The sequence below is a fragment of the Chiloscyllium plagiosum genome, unplaced genomic scaffold (genome assembly GCF_037043375.1).
Source record: "Chiloscyllium plagiosum isolate Xiang-an unplaced genomic scaffold, Cpla_swu_hap1 HiC_scaffold_7, whole genome shotgun sequence".
In the NCBI taxonomy this organism is placed as follows: Eukaryota; Metazoa; Chordata; class Chondrichthyes; order Orectolobiformes; family Hemiscylliidae; genus Chiloscyllium; species Chiloscyllium plagiosum.
The window spans coordinates 81371922-81390533 of NW_028270145.1; the positions used below are offsets into that span (position 1 = coordinate 81371922).

An 18612-nucleotide genomic window follows, 5' to 3' on the forward strand; every position below is an offset into this window, starting at 1 on the left:
TGCCAGAAAACTATAGACCAGTTAGTCTGACGTAATGTGGTAGGAATGTTGTTGGGGGGGTTTCTAAGAGACAGGATTTGGAAGCATTTGGAGAGACAAGAACTGATTAGGGATAGCCAGTATGGCTTTGTGCCTGGGAGATCTGTCGAGCAAATTTGATTGAATGTTTTGACAATGTGGTTAAGAAGATTGATGAGGGCAGAGCGATCGATGTTGTTTACATGGACTTCAGCAAGGCATTTGACAAGGTTCCACATGATAAACTGGTTAGTAAGGATAGATCACATGGGATATAACATAACTAGTTGGGCAGTAGGAGACAGAAGGTGAAGGTAGAGGTTTGTATTTTGGACTGGAGGCCTGTGACCAATGGTGTTCAGCAGGGATCGGTGCTAGGTCCACTATTGCTTGTCACTTATATAAACAATTTAGATGACAATATAGGAGGCATGGTTAGTAAGTTTGCAGATGACATCAAAACTGGTGGTATAAAAAGGCTATCTAAGAATACATTAAGATCTTGATCAGCTGGGCCAATGGGATGAGGAGTGGTAGATAGAGTTTAATTTAGATAAATATGACATATTGCTTTTTGGTAAGACAATCAGGGCAGGACCTACACAGTTAATGATGGGGCTTTGGGGAGTGTTGTCAAACAGAGACATCTAGGGGTTCAGGTACATAGTTCCCTGAAAGTGGCATCACAGGTAGACAGGATGGTGAAGAAGCCATTTGGTACACTTGCCTTCATTGTCAGAGAATTGAGTATTGTACCTGGGATGTTATGTTGTGCCTGTATAAGACATTGATGAGGCCACTTTTGGAGTAATGCATATAGTTCTAGTCGCCCTGCTTTTGGAAGGATATTATTAAAACTGGAAAAGGTGCAGAAAAGGTTTACAAAATTGCTGCTGGGACTGGAGGGCTCAAGTTATAGGGAGTTGAAAGGTGACCTTATAGAACATTATTAAATCATAAGGGGCATAAGATAAATAGCAAAGGTCTTTTCCCTTGGGTCGGGAAATTGGAGGGTTTGGTTTAAGGTGAGAGGACAACTTTTTCACCTAGGTGGTGGTGCATAGATGGAATGAACTGCCAGAGGAAGTGATAGATGTGGGTACAGTTACAACATTTAAAAGATGCTTAAACAGGTAGATGAATAGGAAAGGTTTGGAGGGATATGGGCCAAACGCAGGCAAATGGGATTAGTTTAGTTTGGGAAATCTAGTCGACATTGATGAGTTGGACCAAAGGGTCAGTTTCCATGCAGTATGACGCTATAATTCCATGATTCATATATTTATATGTATGTTCACTTGAGTTAACACTGATTTAACATAGAGTTTCATTATTTTGCATTAAAATGTTTGAAAAATGCAAAATTAATAGAAATTAAAACTAAATGCTATTTATCTAAAGCAACATCTTTAAACTCATTCTATTTTCTGCATAACTTACCCAAAACGTTTGGCAAATATGTTCCTCTATCTCTGAGGTAGAGTGGCAGATTTTTGCACAACATTTTGTTCTGAACCTGCTCAATAACGCGTATGTAGATGCTTTAAAAATGACAGCAAGGCCCAGGTTTTGCTCAACCTGTAAGACCAAATATCAGACAGCAGCTCCACTTTGTGTCAGAAGAACAGAAGACAGAGCATGTGGTTCAAACCATTTCCTTAGAGCATTACTAGTACAACTGGGTGTGGTGCTCCGACAACCCGTTAGAAAAGGAGTGACTAAAAACCACTTCCTGATGTGAGGGTTTTGATCATATTAGTCACTGTAGTACAAATTAAAATTTAACAAATGCTATTTCATTGTTGAAAATATGGGATTAAGACTCAAATGCAAGCATATTTTTGCAAGGTAGCATTGTATTTTGCTAATACAAAATGCAAAAAAATTCCAGCACCTTCTGTATTTTGACTTTAAATTTAGTTTTCTGCAAACATTGCTATTCATATTTGTGCATTTGAATGTCTATCTCTAGAAGTGTAACATCTTGAACGTTCGTGTTCGAACCCGGTATCCTCTACGTTTACCAGCAGATGGGAAAACCTGCCCCAAAGTCTCTGAGGTGGAGCCCTGCACTCTCAACAAAAACTGCTTTCACTATCATTACAACATTACAGGTAGTGGGCAATTCAGAAATGGCATAAAGTGAAAGCCTCTGAAAAAATGCTTCATTTTTAGTTTTTTTTGTGAGTTTCCAAATAAAAGCAACAGCTGGAGAATTAAAGAGTTAGCTCCATTGTTACAATTCCAGACTTAACCTCTAAATTATGTCATGATTTCAAAAGCGACCAGTAAATTCTATTATTCAAAGGGAAGGTTTAGTAGTAACATTCAGTGTCCCAAACTAATACTGGGGATTTGGGTTCAAAACCCACCATGGCAATGAAATTCAACAAAATAATCTAGAATTTTTAAAAAATGCCAGTCTAATGTTGATTGTCATAAAAACCTGTCTAGTTCAGTAATTTCCTTTAGAGAAGGGAATCTGTTGGGCATACTATGCCTGGTCTGCAGGTGACTGCAGACTCTCAGCAATATGGTTGACTCTTAACTGCTTTCTAGACAGTTCAGATTGGGCAATAAATGCTGCCCTATCCAGCAATACCCAGATCACATGGAAAAATGAATAAACAAAATAAACAATCCAGTCTTCCGTGTTCTCTGCTCAGAGTGCATTCTCCTCTATGCTAGTAAGAAGACACATACTGGGTTACTTTTTTGTGGAACACCTCTGCTCTATGAAACAATGATCCTAATCTTATAGCTGCTTGCCATTTCAATGCATCATCTTGTTCCCACGTTAAGATTTCTGTCCTCGGCCTGCTACAGTGTTTTGGTGGTGCCCAATGTAAGCTGGAGGAACAGAATCTCTCCTTTTCCCACTTGTGCACTTTCCAGCCTTTAGGGTTCAACATTGTGTTCAGACCATGAACACTGCCCTTTCAGCATATGTTCAATTGCCATACTGGCTGAGATTACTATAAATGACCATCCTTCTCAATTGCTCCCCTTGCCTGAGTCATGATAACCCTCAGGTTCAACCACCGCCCATTGGCTCTTTCTAATGAGAGAGCAACCCGATGGTCTGGTAATACTACGGCAACTTTATTTTTTCTCCATACATCATTTGCTTCAAAAAGGAAATCTGACAAGAGGGCAGCATGAAAAAAACCACAGATTGAATCCTGTGCCCAAGTTGATGTTCAAAAAGAAAGTGAAAGTCAACAAAAACAGAAAGCTTGCCTGTATAACAAAATCTACCAACAGAGCAATATGAGTAAGGCTGTTTGATTAAGTCAAATTAAACAACATTACAGTCCCAATCATGAAGTGGGGTTAGTAGTCAAAGTTCAGGTTTTCACATTAGAGATGTTAAGAGACCAGAGTGAAACCATTGGAAATGTTTGGAGAAATCCAAACATAAAGGGAAGATAATGTGCAAGTTTGCAGGAGTGAAGGAAAGAAAAAGGATTGTTCTTCTAATTCAATTCTTATCAAATAATGATGTTTTTAAAAATTAAACACGTGCTAGTGCATGTGTTTAAGCAGAGGCAGCTGAACTGTTAATTGCTCAGAAGCATCATCAGGAAGCTGGTGATAGCTGCTGGGAATGTACCCAATGAGGTCCTGAATCACCAAGGGACCCAAACCACCACTGAGTAATGTCAAGATGGGATTCTGGATGAGTGGTGCTGGAAGAGCACAGCAGTTCAGGCAGCATCCGAGGAGCAGTAAAATCGATGTTTCGGGCAAAAGCCCTTCATCAGGAATACAGGCAGAGAGCCTGAAGGGTGGAGAGATAATGTCAAGATGGGAGCTCATTGAGGATCAGGGGATGGTTCATCTGCAAAACCATTTAAGGTCCTCATCCCATTGATGATATTTTGCACATAGAGAAAGGCGGTCAGCTTTAGATATGAGGTAAGTGCTGGATGGCACGGTGGCTCAGTGGTTAACACTGCTGCCTCACTGTGCCTGACACCTGGGTTCGATTCCCACCTTGGGTGCATGTCTGTGTGGAGTTTGCACATTCTCCCCATGTCTGCGTGGGTTGTCTCCGAGTGCTCCGGTTTCCTCCCACAATCCAAAGATATGCAGGCCAGGTGAATTGGCAATGCTAAATTGCCCATAGTGTTGGGTGCGTTAGTCAGGGGTAAATACAGGGTAGGGGAATGGGTCTGAGTGGGTTACTGTTTGGAGGGTTGGTGTGGGCTTGTTGGGCCGAAGGGCCTGTTTCCATACTGCAGGGAATCTAATCTGTTGTGAATCCCCTTAACCCATCAGAGGGATTTCCCTAACCAAAGGTTATATGTTCTATCAACTCGCCTTGTCAAGGATGCCCAACTCTGGCTTTTCATGAGCTGCTTGGCTTTGTAGTACTGCCCATTGTGCCAGCAGTGGCTTGTGGTCCTGTTGGTACTGGCAAATTGAAGGGATTTTGGCGATCCAATTGTTAAGTATCCCTCTAAGGCAGAAATTCCTCCTGAGAAAGAGACAGATCAATTATCACTGTTCCCAGCATTAAATGGCTGCATGGTTGCCAATAGAAACATGGACAGTTTCCCGCTGCCTTCGGAACCGTAGTACGCTATCAAATCCAGCCCAGTACACCTCGCTTGCCCACTCAAGTGACTGCTTCTTCAAGTTGTTCCATGCTACCTTTTACTGCCATTGATTTCTGAGCAAACTCTGAGAAACCAGAGTTATCATTTCAAGTCCAGTGACCCTTCTTCTGAATTGTGTCACTGCTTCACTGAACTTGAAATTTTAACTCAGTTTTCTCTCTCCACAGATGCTCCTGACCTGCAGAGTTTCTGCACCAATTCTGTTGTACTTTTAGATTCCCAGCATCCACAATTCTTTGTTTTATTTTGTTCTGCACATCATCATCACTTGTATAAAATATTTAATTTTGACCTCTCTCTGTTCTCTTATTTTTATAAGTTCACATTGAAGTTTCTGCTCCAAACTTTCCATTTTATTTCCTTCAAAGTCTGAATGAATTTACGTCAACACTTTTACTGGAGCCATTTGTTTTGGTGAGTGCTATTGATTTCAGTCATGACAAATTGTAAAGTTCAGGAAATACAATTTAACGACACTTATCCCATTCCTTGCAGGTATAAAACACCTCTGCTATCAAGTCCTTTACGAAATTAATTTTCTAAGCATATAACCTTCACAGCCATCAATATTCTTTCCTGAAAGGAAATAAATAGTCATGTAGAGTTAAATATCACCACATCATCATTGACCCTCATGTCATTGTGCTAGATTCTAAAGTTACCAGTGGTTTTATGCAAAAATGAATGATGCCCATTAGACACCAGCAGAGCCTTTTGAAATATTGAAACATTGTGCATGTATGTATAAATGTGACTGGTGTGAAGACAATATTTTTTTGATAGGGTCATAATGTTTGTTTCCCTGTAGACCTGTCAGCAAATAAAAGCAAATTATTGTGTTTGAATTAATGATATTTACTACAATGTTAATTGTAACAGGTACTGCCAGAGACTTCAGTCAATGCAGTGACTTTTTCTGGATGTGTCTTTTTTTTTGTATTGTCAGATTGGAGCTCTTGCCAGCTGAGTGATAATGCGGTTTGTGGACAAGGGCTAAAGATTCGCTTGCTTAATTGTGTTCGAAGTGATGGAAAATCAGTTGATAGCAAGTACTGTGAAAAGGTGAGATCTCAATATGTAGGGTGGTTTCATGACTGAACCTGGTTGGTTTGGAGGTTGAAATGGACTGTTAATTGTATAACACCTGCATTAGATCGCTGTGTGTGACCTTATTCATACACATTCCTCTTCAAAGATTCACCTCCAGTCACTTAAGTGTAAAACAGTAAAAGTTGTTAACAAGAAACTGTTGTAGTCTATATTGCATGATGAGACTTAATAGTTCAATATTTTTTCTAATGTTTTCGAACATAACATCTTGTCAACATTACGAGCGGTGAAATCGTATTTGGAAAGGTATGTCAGTGAAACCTCTCACCTCAGTTTTGCTCCCTGTTTTTATGTTTCACAGCATAGTCAGAAAGATATGCTGTGTGTTGGAAACAGCGGATTGCCTGAGCCTGATGAATATTGCCAAGTTGTATTGATTCAGATGCACACTTGTGAAAAAAGGAACTGCCTGATTTCACTGCAATTCATTTAAGGAAAATCAGTTCTGGCCTTCATTGCTTTGCACTCTATCTTCAGCTTTCTTATATTGTTATGTCCATGATGATACAGTGCTCCAGTAACTCTTGATGCTTGATTCTTAGATGCCGACTTATTTATCTTGGAGGGATTTTTTTTGCACTCATGATGAGTAGAGAAAAATAACAAACTTCTTTCAGTATCAGCCTTGGTTCAGTTGGTAGCACACTTACCTCAGAGTCAGAAAGCTATGGGCTCAAGACTTCTTCCAGAAGAAATGAGGAACTAAGACTCCCCTTCCATTGTAAAAGTTCTCATAGTGCTATTTTGAAAAACAGAGATACTAACTCAGGTGTCCTGACCAGTGTTATTCACAACTTAACATTCTAAAAATAAGTGATCTGATCAGTATCACACCATTTGTAAGAGCGGTGCAATGCTTAAATTGCTTTTTCTACACTCCAACAGTGACTATATTTCAATAGTTTTTCTTTGGTATAACATGCTTTGGGACATCATGTGGTCATGCAAGGTACTAGATTGATGCAGTCTTTTTTTTCCTTTCTGACCTATGTTTGTTGTTTATGATTGAATTCAAAAGCTAAGTAGTCTCTATATTGTCCCAAGTTGGGAAATTGACCCTTTAATGTCACTTGTTGTTTTAAGTTCCACGTAAGGGACAGGATATTTTGGACGGCAGAGTTTCCCAACCCACTAGCCAAGGAGTTGATTTGAAATGCATCCCTGCTGATCCCAGCAGTCCCATTGCTTTGTTAATTGGCTGGAGGTTGAGCTTCCACCCGTCACCCAGGTTTGAAAATCCAAAGTCCAGGATTATTTAAATATTAGGAGCCACATTGTGATGAGAGATGGTGCTGGGTAGTAGAAGGGGATGGAGAGTATCTGGAGGTCTGAAAAGGTTTCACCTATGAGAAGGAGATGCGGTGAAGAAGTCTTACTGGAGAGTTTGGGGATGAGATGGGAAAGAGCACCTGAGTGTGTTTCAGAGAGGGGGCAGTGTGCCTGATCTGGGAAGAGGCTCTTCAGGAAAGGCCCTGTCTCACCACTTCCTGTTCAAGGCCTGAGAAAACTGCTAGGCTTTCCCATTCTTCTTGAACACCTGCTGCGAGCCTTAAAATTGAGACCATGTTCAAATTGGTCTTTAACACCTCAAGGGCCTCTGTTGAGGTGAATGTGGGCAGGCCTAAATCTTCCCTGCTTCCTCCTTAATATTATAGGCAAGTCAGGGACTGGCAGGAAGTCAACAGGAAGTCCACCTGTAGCATTCTACAGTGCCCTAATGCAATCCTGCTGGTGATAGACTCTAAAAGGATCAAGTAATATGGGGAAGGATGGGATTAGGGTATTGAGATCAATGATCAGCCATGATCATTAATGAATGTGGAGTAGACTCACATGGCCTATTCCTGTTCCTATCTTCTATGTTCCTAAAATTCAGATCTGATACATTTAATCTTCCATGTGTTTCTGATATATTATAAATTGAAACAGTTCGACCATTTTCTGAATCATTCTGCTTTATTATTCTTGCTTTGTTACTTGCTTTGCTGCAGGTAGCAGCAGAAATTGTTATGCATTCAGTTGGTTGGTTAACTTCTCTCTGGTGGGAAGCTTAAAGGACTCAAAAGCACAGCATGATTACCTTGACTATATTAAGCTATCCCTGCATTGTGCAAATATCCTTAATGCTACAAGTTTGAAATTAGCCATTGCATCTCACTTTTTACCACTTGAACAGAGAAATTGTGGTTTCACTGTGTTCGATTGTATTGTATCTCATCTGGATATGTAACTGAGTTATAGAGATGTAGAACATGGAAATAGACCCTTCAGTCCAACTCGTTCATGCCGACCAGGTACCCAAAAGCAATCTAATCCCATTTGCCAGCATTTGACCCTATTCATCTAAACCTTTTCTATTCATATATCCATCCAGATGCCTTTTAAATGTTGTAATTTTACCAGCTTCCACCATCTCCTCTGGCAGCTCATTCCATGCACACACCACCCTCTGTGTGAAAAGTTGTCCCTTAGGCCCCTTTTAGATCTTTCCCCTCTCAACAAGCATATAATAGTTATTTGAAAGAAGATTTTTCTTGCAAGAGAATTATGTCCCAACCTATTTTCTAAAATAAGTTGAAGTTTGGGGCTTGGGAGATTGCAGTAATGATTTTATAATTAAAGCTGCCAGTGAAGATCCACCGTCATCTCGAGCATGAGCTGAAGTTAGGCATACAACTCAATCCTTTCTACCTTTGACCCAGACTCTATTGAATGTAGCTGTTCACTGGGAACATGTTACCTCTACAGTCATGTCATGCAAAAGTGACATGAGTTTCTTTAAAATTTAAGCAGACTGCCGATTTCACACTTTGACTACATTATTAGCAAGTAAAGGTCAAGAAAAATGTTTTTATACTCGGCAAATGGATATATGCACTTTGGTCTTTAAAGGTCAAAACTATTTTGAAGTTTGTGCCTCTGAATAACTTTTACTTATTTCCCAATTCTAAACAATGACATTTTACAATTTTATATTTCCAGTAGTGATTTATAGTTTTATTGACCCAATTTATTGTGGCAATGTGTCTAAGCACATTGTTTTTGAGCTACCCTGATGTAAGACCATGCAAATCACTGGTGAGTTACAGATTCCCAATACATTAAGCTTGACATACCTTCACAAAGTCAGCAATTAATCAGTAAATCATACATCAGCAAAATATACAGGCTGGTCTATATTGGAGATTAATTTTTTAAAGATGAAACAATAGTGTTTGCATCTCCTTGTTTAACATTTATATTGAACCCAGGTAGTGTAAATAGTTTAATCTCTATATTACTGCATAGCTGCTTCACTGATCCAGTCATTAACGGATTGTGATAACACTCAATTTTCATCATCAATGAGAAACTGCTTTGACCAAGGCTATTAACAAAACGCAAACCCATTTATACTTCTAATCAATTTGTAATGCAACAAAATAAAACAAAAAAAAGGTGATTTAGCAAGTGGACAGGATTGCTTGAAAGTAGCATTGTCAGGATTCCATCTGATTACCACAGCCCTCAGATTCCTTGGCATTCAAAGAAATGTTTAAGAACTTGTGACAGCTGCTTTCAGATGATGCAGACGCTGCCATTAATTGCACTCACTTTATTTCCATAGTAGCAGGTTTTCAAAATATCTATTCAGCTCTTCACCTTACAATATGTACTTCATACACACCTTGCAACAGAATGTAAATCAAAAAATCACTAAGTTCTTTACACTGGTAGATTTCAAAATCCACATTCGGCTTTCCACTTCTCTTTCGGATGTTATTAAAAACCTATTTTTTTGGCTAAGCTTTTGATTACTTGTCCTTCAATCTCCTTTTGTGGCTCAGTGCCAGGTTTTATTTGAGAATACTCCTGTGAAATGTATTGGGAGATTTTACTGTGACAAAGCTGCTGGATATGTGTAAATGTTTGTTGTAAATTGTATCTGAATGGCACTATTGACTGGCTGGTTTACTGCTGCACTTCTGTTTCAATTTTTCAAGATGGCACTGGAATCTCCTTGGCATTTATCTATGCCTTGCTTTGTGGAATGCCCTGTAAATTGCCAGCTGTCAGAGTGGTCACCTTGGTCTGAATGTTCCCACACTTGCGGATTTGAAGGTATGTGGATCCTCCTGACCATCACAAGGCAGGTGTTAGTCTATCTTCCATGTACAACATCAGTACAAGCAGTTACTAAGGCTAATATCTGAGAAAAAATAAGAAAGAGTTTTCTAATTGATTAATTGCTTATATGTAATAAAATTAATTTAGAAAACATGTCTGTTAATTGTCATGATGATTAGTCTAGGTATTTTTAACTTTTATTTTGCGGCTGAATTGTGGATAAAGCTACATAACAAGTCCAACACATAAACACATGTTTCTAAATGTTTGATATAAGAGTATAAAAGGGAAAACAAGTAATATTTGATATTTTCCCATAATAAGCATTCTATAATTGTATTGAATGATGTCAAACATGCTTAATTGTTCATTGCCATATTATTAGTTTAAATATGGAATTTATCTGGAAATTTATTCCAGATGCAGAGCACGTATATAACAGTTTGCATTTAATATTCAATGTGGCATTTGAATTTTGCATATCTGAATAATTCAGCACTGAATGTTTTACAAATTCAGAAACCTTTAGGTGCATCATAGGGACTGGAGAGGGAAAGAAAAATATGTCTGTATAGTACATCAGTAATCAATATTATTTTTAGAGGGTCAGATTAATGCTAATTGAACACTTTATTTACATTTTATGATGTTTTTCTATCGCTTTCTCTACAGCTATGCAGCTATTGTTAGAATGGAGACCACACTGAAAACATAACATGCGGTGACCTGAATATCAATATTAATTTCTTGATTAGTAATGCCCAAATTTTACATAAGTAAATAATTTATTTTTAAATGAAGCGTATTTGTTCATGTCTGTACATGAAAAGATATTTAGAATGATTTTGACTTTGTATAAAATTGGCAGCAACAAATTGGCAGTCCCTGTTATGTCTCTCCTGCTTTTTAATTGCATTGAAATCATTCACACAATTGAGACCATCACAGAAAGTAGTTATTATCACCATATGTATCAAATGCCAGAATTACCTAGTGAAGCTACAGCACAGGCCATTTCCTGCCCAAACAGTGGAGGTAGTATAACATACACAGAAATAAGCAATCACTTCAAAGTATCTAGTGACAGCTCTGCAAGCCTGTCACATCCAGTCATGATTGGTGACATTTACACAATAATGGGACCCATAAACATCTCAATTATTAATGATATCAGAGTCCAGCATGACAATTGCAATTGTTTACACACTTGTTTAAGAAAGGGGAAAAGAAATAAACCTAGTAATTATGGCTGTAGTGGTAAACAAGCTATCAGGAACTATAAACTGGAAGAAAATTAGTAGCCATATGGACAAATAGGGACATATAGGGGACAGCCAGCACTGATTTATTTAGGGGGAAATGGTGTTTGATTAGCTTGATTGCTTTTTTGGCTGAATTAACAAAGATGCTAGTTGAGAACAGTGAAGTTGGTTTCATCTACAGAGATTCTCAAAATATATTTATTAAGAATCACATAAGAGGTTTATTAGCAAAATTGAAGCCCAGAGGATATAAGGGACAACACTAACATGGATACAAATTCAGCTCAGGGACAGAAAATAGATGAATGACTGACAATATGCTGTGATGTTGCCCAGGATACAGAACAAAAGTCACTGATGTCTTTGATACATATTATTGACCTTGAACTAGGAGATATCAGGCACAATTTGCAGATGACACAAAACTTGGAAGTATCATTAAAGGTGAGGAAGAAAGTAGTAGAGTAGATTTCAAGAATACAGAGGTATGTTAATGGAATGTCTTAATGCAGAGGTAATGAAATTTGATGCACTAAAGGGTGAAGTGCTTCATTTTATAGCAAAAATTAGAAATGTCAGCTAATTTCTTCAATTTTAAGCAAGGTGCAAAAAAGAGAGACCTTGGGGCTGTTTTGCTCACACATCTTTGAAGGGACACGTTACCACAGCAGTTAGCAGTGGTTACAAGAGCAGGTCAGAGGTTCATTATTCATGCTGAATGGCTCACCTCTTGACTCTCCAAAAACCCCAAATACAAGGAAAAACAAGGACTGAAATGAAATACTTATCCTTTGCCTTAATAAGGACAGTTGCAACAACACCAAAGAAAGTCAACATAATCCAGGACACAGTATTCTGTTTGGTTGTCACTGCATACAATCCAACTCTTCTGTAATTACTTGTGGTGCATGCTGTATAGAAAATGAATTGCAGCAATTTGTCTTAACTTAGGTAGCTCTTGGAAAACACATAATCTCTACATCCTGTAGGACAAGGGCAAAGGTTTATAGAAGCACTGTGTTCTCAGAGTTACACACCATTGTGTCTTGAGCATGATCTCACAATTCCTTCACTGTTGCTGTGTCAAAGTCTGGGAATGCCCTCCCGAAAAGCACTATAGACCAACTTCACATCATGTAATGAAGTAGTTCAAGAATAAGTTTCACCACTACCAACGTTTGAAGGCACTCTTGGGATGGGCAATAAATGCTGACTTTGAAATAAGGCCAAGTTCCCAAACATTGCCCTAGATCATGATGTATGAATTGACTTTGGAAATCTCCAAAGATTTTTTCAAAGCATGGGTTAACATATAATCACATTATAACATGGGAACAACTGATATTGGTTTAGTTGGTTGAGATTTTGAAATGTATAGCAAGTACTGTCATGCTGCAATGCCATATTAACCAATGTACTATTATAACAGCTTTTGACGCCTCACTATCTGAGTGACAATTTTGAATTGATGTCTCTTGTTTTGATTCAGAACACATTCAATATAATAGACTGCAAGGGGGGTTATTAGAAAATTGAAGAACATGATATTAGAGGAAATGTAGCATTGTTGATAACAAATTGATTGACAAGAAACAGAGTTAATATGACTGGGTAGTATGCAGATTGGAGACAGGTTGGAAGTCTGGCAGAGAGGATGTAGTCCAAGGATAATTGCTGTATCTATTTCTATTCTTCATGTATTTAGATAACTTAAATTTGAATGTTGAATATCCTGATACTGAAATTTGTCAATAGAAAGTAAGGACTTAAACATTTCTCAAAAGAGACATATAGCCATTGTTTTTCAAGTGCCTTGTGTGGGATTTAAATGAAAGAAAACCACCTTAAAAAGTTGCTTCTACTCTTTAAGTTGGGTTTCTTCCATTTCAGTCCAAATGAAAGCATTGACTTTGTGATTCTCTTTAGCAGTGTTTAATTCTGTACTGCCAAACAACAACTGTGCATCTCTGAAGAGGGTTTTGCAACTGGTGACGAGAATATGGGTTAGTGGAATGAGCAGATGGAGGACAGATGTAATGGAATGTGGAAAAACTATGTGGTAACACAACTTGGAAAAATTATTGTTGTTGGATACGTGATTGCCAGAGATCTAGGGATTCAAATACACCTGACATATCGTGTGGATTTATCTGGATAATATTCTGGATGAGAAATATTTTACCCAAACACTTAAAATAATGTGAATACTTCCAGTAGTGCAGAGAGCGATAAAAGGTCATTTCGTAAAAAAATTTAAAATAACAGACAGTTTTGATAGAGTTCACAGGCGATGACTATTTCTGCTGTTTGAGGAATAGGTTCAATGGAAGCATCATTTGAAAATTCACAAGGCTATGTCAGCGTATTGAAAGCATTCTAAAATTCATCGGTATTCCCTTTATTCTTTTCAATTGGTCATTTCTTCAAAACTCTACTACATCTGTCAAATGTGACTTTCCTTGAAAAATTCCATTAAAGCTGTTAGCGATGAGCCAAGATACCTACACATTCCTACTAATTTTATCACAAATAAGAATTTGAATTATTAGCAAACATCTGATATTTGAATAATTAGTGGCCTGGTCAACACTCATCTTGCAATCAACACCAGGAACAAAATAGATGAAACTGGTTGTTCATCTTATTGTGGGTTTGAAGTGTGTAAATTGATCATAATGTTTTACCTACAAAAACTATGGCAACTATGGAATTATTCAAGAATAATTCATTATTTGTGAAATGCTTTGGGACATCCCGAGGTAATAAAAAGTGTGAAAATCCTGGAATTCTTTGTTCCTTTCCTCTTGCCATGCCTCCACAGGCTGTTTGTTAATGTGAAAAAGGTGAATCTCAGAAAGATCGTGATTGGAGGAACCGATGTTGTACTGGAGTGGGCAAAGTTAAAAATCACACAACACTAGGTTATTGTCCAACAGGTTTATTTGGAAGCACTAGCTTTCAGAATGCTGCTCCTTCAAGTGGTGATAATAACATATTTCTCAAACACTCATTAGAGACAGATAACACTTGTTAAGAAAAGGTTTTTGATAAATTCCACCTGCAGGCTTTTCCTTATGTATTTGCTTACAAGTGCAGGTCTGCAGTTTTTGTGCGGTACTGATTGTGATGAATTATTAGGTGCAGGAAGCATGAGGGCTAAAAAGTGACAGAAAATAAATGTGTTTATTTTGTTGTGACCTCAGACTATACCTCCAAATTTAAGCAGCAATCTCTATGAGATTCAACATACATCCTCAGAGAACTCCCTTAGGCCTGAACAAAATAAATTAATAAGCTTCACTCTACAAAGCTATAACAGCAATGCAATTTACAATATGTATACAACTTGTATTTTAACTTCCAATTAGAATTAACATGAAGTAAATATGGGTAAAAGACACACTGATTCCACAGAGCACAACAATTAGCAAGTGCAGTTAATACAGCACCCATGGATTCCTCAGCAGTTCTCCAGATGTTAGTGACACTATGGATCACCAAATCTCATTAAACCTTACAAGGCATTCCAACATATTCTGTTTGGAACGCCCTCAAACACTGCTCGATCCTGACCTGCCTCAACAGCTACTCATGATCTGGTACTTCACCCTCCTCTCCTGGGACTACGCTTCCCTGGAAACATCAAAATACAGATACATCTCGAGTTGTTTTATTTATTGGCAGCTAGCTTCACCAAGCTATTGTTGTTATGGGCATTTTCCCTCAGCCCTAATCTTGCTCACTGGCTTAGAGAACTGCCTCCTGCATCCTAACAACGCAGAAGTATTCAACAGCTCTTGTGACATCTTCCTGAGCTCCAAACACACAGTGAAGTTCAGTTGCCTTCTTTGCAGTTCAGTAGCAGCACACCTTGACATGGAACTTGCTTCTGTCTGCCCAGTCTGTTACAGACTTATACTTTCCCTTGAACTGCCTGTGTCCTTTGACTTTGTCTTCAATCAGCCTTGAGCTCTTATGTGTGACTTGTAGAAAACCTTGCAGTGAGCTGAGCTCTGCTCTTGTTCTGAGGAGGTTTCAAAATAGTCTCATAGTAAATATTGGAACGTCCGATTCCCTAAATGTTAGGTTTCATAAATTGCTGGCTCCTACTGTTCAAATGATTAGAACAAAAAAAAAGGAATTAATAAGTGTGTATGTATATATATATATATATATGGATAGATAGATAAATAGATAGATATGCATAAGTATAAGACTCAAAATTTAAAAAAATAAACTCCTATGAGGTAAGCATTCTCTTTTTTTTGCTTTTAATAGTTGTGCATCTCTATAATATTTGTCAGCTGGAATTTCAACTTCAACATGTTTCATTTTTCATGTGAATATGGACAGCTGAAGATCAATCATTGATAATCCCTTGACTGCAATCTAACTTTGAAGGTGTTGAATAGAAACCTCCTCTTAGAGCATAGCCATCAAGTGGCAATTTGAAAGTTGTTTTTTAAACAAAAGATAGAGGTGAATATATTTTAAATTTAATCAGTTTGAATTAATTGTGAATGATTAAAGAGATGGTAATGAAGAAAAGCTTGAGAAAATGGATCTTTCCTCACGAGACTAGGTAAGTTTAAAACGGAGCTGAATAAAATCATGTTGAGTGGTGAAAATAAATAGGGAGAGATTGTTTATGGTTGGTGAATTAGTAACACTGGAGTTAAGACTCAAATTATTATTAGAAGAACAAAGGGGAAATTTACATTTTTTTCACACACAGGTCATGAAATGCTTTATACAAGCAACTTTAGTTGCAGAGGTTTTAATATTTACAATGGAATTGGACAGTTATTTGAAAGGAAAACGTACGTAAGAATACAGAAGAAAGACAGGAAGTGGAATTAGAATAAATAGCTCCATGTGTAAAGAATTGCACTGTTATGACCATGGATCAGATGATGAAGGGCTTTGCCTGAAATGTCGATTCACCTGCTCCTCGGATGCTGCCTGACCTACTGTACTTTTCCAGCACTACACTCTCGACATGGGTCAGAACCCCAAAGTATTGTGGACAGTTTTAACTTGGAATTGTAGTATTAATGGTGAAAGAGAATCCTTTAGTTGTCCTATTGTCTTTTTACTGATTTGTAGCACTCGAATTGAGAAAGGGATTTACCTGCAACATTGATAACTAGAGACAATACTGTGACAGCACGCTAACTCTCAGACCTACACTGGTACACCTGAATGAGTTCATTGCCAATGATATACTCCAGTAGAAATTAAACTGGCATTTTAGTTCCTGTCCTTGTGTATTCTTTCAAAGGGAGAAACACAAAATGTGTCTGCAGTTTGGGACATGATCTACAGGGCGATAACTTGTTGAGCAAGGGATCATCAACCCCTCATCTTTGGAGATGCAAGATATGATAGTCCAGACTTTTGGAAATTTCCTTGACACTTAGTGTTATATTCCATCAGCCTCTCTCTAGACAGCCACTTAATTTACATCCACCACCATTTTTGGCTGTACAAGCTCTCTTAAAAAATAGTTTGGGGTCAAAAGGAATCAGAGCTATTGAATCTCAACCAACCTGGAAATCCATGGTAAATTGTTCAACTTCCAACATCAAGGCATAAATTTGCATAAGGCCCCAAGTGGGGGCAAAGCAATCTCAAAGAATGATTAACTCATAGCTATAGCATCAAATACTGACAGCATGCTAATTTAAAGAATATTAGCATGCAGCCTAGTGTTAATTCTGTTGTTCAATGAACACATGACTTAGCAGTGGACCAACATTCATGACACACTTGGACCAAATAAAGTTGGGCTGTCAACTTTAAAGTCAGAGTATTCCTTTTCTCGTGAAATTATATTCTGTCTGGAAGAAGTGGTTACACAAGACATTCTGAGCTGGAAGAAGAGTGAATATGAAAACAGGCAGAGGGTTTTATGTTTCTCTGGCACAGAACTGGAGGCTTTGATGCAAGAAATGGACAGGAGGCTGTTTATCTGCCATGCAGGCACCATAGAGTGAAAGCAAGTAGCTATCACTGAGCAGCTGAGCCCTGAGGATTTGCATGAAAAGCAGGAAGAAATTGAATGACTCTACATTTCTGGTCAAGGTCAGTGAATACATCTTCAAATGCCTTATTCTTTCAAATGGACCATTAGTTCCATACATTACTCCATTTATTATTCCTGTTTCACTTGGTGAATGACATCCGATAATATCTACAACGCATACTAAGTATTCTTAGTTTGGTCTCTTCCTGAGATTGTTATCACTGTTATAATTGTCACACTACCTCAAAACTTGAGCACTATGCCAACAACCAAACTATGCCAAGTACATCATCAACTATACTCACTGACACACATTAAATATTGGTGGCGCATAATAACAACCTGCAATATCTAACTGGAGAAAAGTCAGGCACTTTACCCTACTGGAAGAGGTAGAGTTGATCATTATAATTCAGACAGAGGTTCTGGCCAGGAGAGAAATGGATAAGATTCTGTATGGCAGCATGGCTTTCAGCATGCCTGCCTGCTGGTCACACATCGTTGGATCATGCACAGAGGTCACGAGCCAAAGTCAGCGGACAGTCCTTATCACCCAGTGGGCAGCCTCTAGCTTGACATAATGGCTTAAAAATTGAGGGAATATGCAGAACAAAGGCTTCCATGCCTGTTGCCAGGATATTGAGTGTTATTAACATGTTGTACTGAGCATTGTCATACAGTAGCTACATATTAATAGATTTCACGATTTGGAGATGCCGGTGTTGGACTGGGGTGTACAAAGTTAAAAATCACACAACACCAGGTTATTGTGGAGGGCTCGATCGTAACACAGAATTTATAGCAAAAATTTGCAGTGTGATGTAACTGAAATTATACATTGAAAAATTGATTGTCTGTGTGTTGACACTGCAAATTTTTGCTATAAATTCTGTGTTACGATCGAGCCCTCCACAATCACCTGATGAAAGAGCATCGCTCCGAAAGCTAGTGTGCTTCCAATTAAACTTGTTGGACTATAACCTGGTGTTGTGTGATTTTTAACTTAATATTAATAGGTTGTAAGACGTGACACACACCAACATTTAGACAAGGTGCTTATGGAGCCATGGTATGCCATGATGACATCTGGCAACATGGGCAAGGCCCCCCTCCTGCAAATGTAGTGAGCCCACTGTGTCTACTTCTTAATTAGATTAGATTAGATTACTTACAGTGTGGAAACAGGCCCTTCGGGCCAACAAGTCCACACCGCCCCGCCGAAGCGCCACCCACCCATACCCTTACGTTTACCCCTTACCTAACACTACGGGCAATTTAGCATGGCCAATTCACCTGACCTGCACATCTTTGGACTGTGGGAGGAAACCGGAGCACCCGGAGGAAACCCACGCAGACACGGGGAGAACGTGCAAACTCCACACAGTTAGTCGCCTGAGGCGGGAATTGAACCCGGGTCTCTGGTGCTGTGAGGCAGCAGTGCTAACCACTGTGCCACCGTGCCGCCCAT

General features: G+C 38.5%; 1 protein-coding gene across 3 annotated transcripts in view; it reads left to right on the top strand.

The window, feature by feature from the left end:
* thsd7ba (thrombospondin, type I, domain containing 7Ba) overlaps positions 1–18612 on the top strand; it is a 919481-nt gene that overhangs the window by 746599 nt on the left and 154270 nt on the right. For all 3 annotated transcript variants that reach the window (XM_087989223.1, XM_087989224.1, XM_087989222.1), the window contains 3 exons: positions 1991–2132; positions 5587–5702; positions 9734–9851. In XM_087989223.1, coding sequence (XP_087845349.1) covers positions 1991–2132; positions 5587–5702; positions 9734–9851 — 376 coding nt within the window. The remainder of the gene's footprint in view (positions 1–1990; positions 2133–5586; positions 5703–9733; positions 9852–18612) is intronic.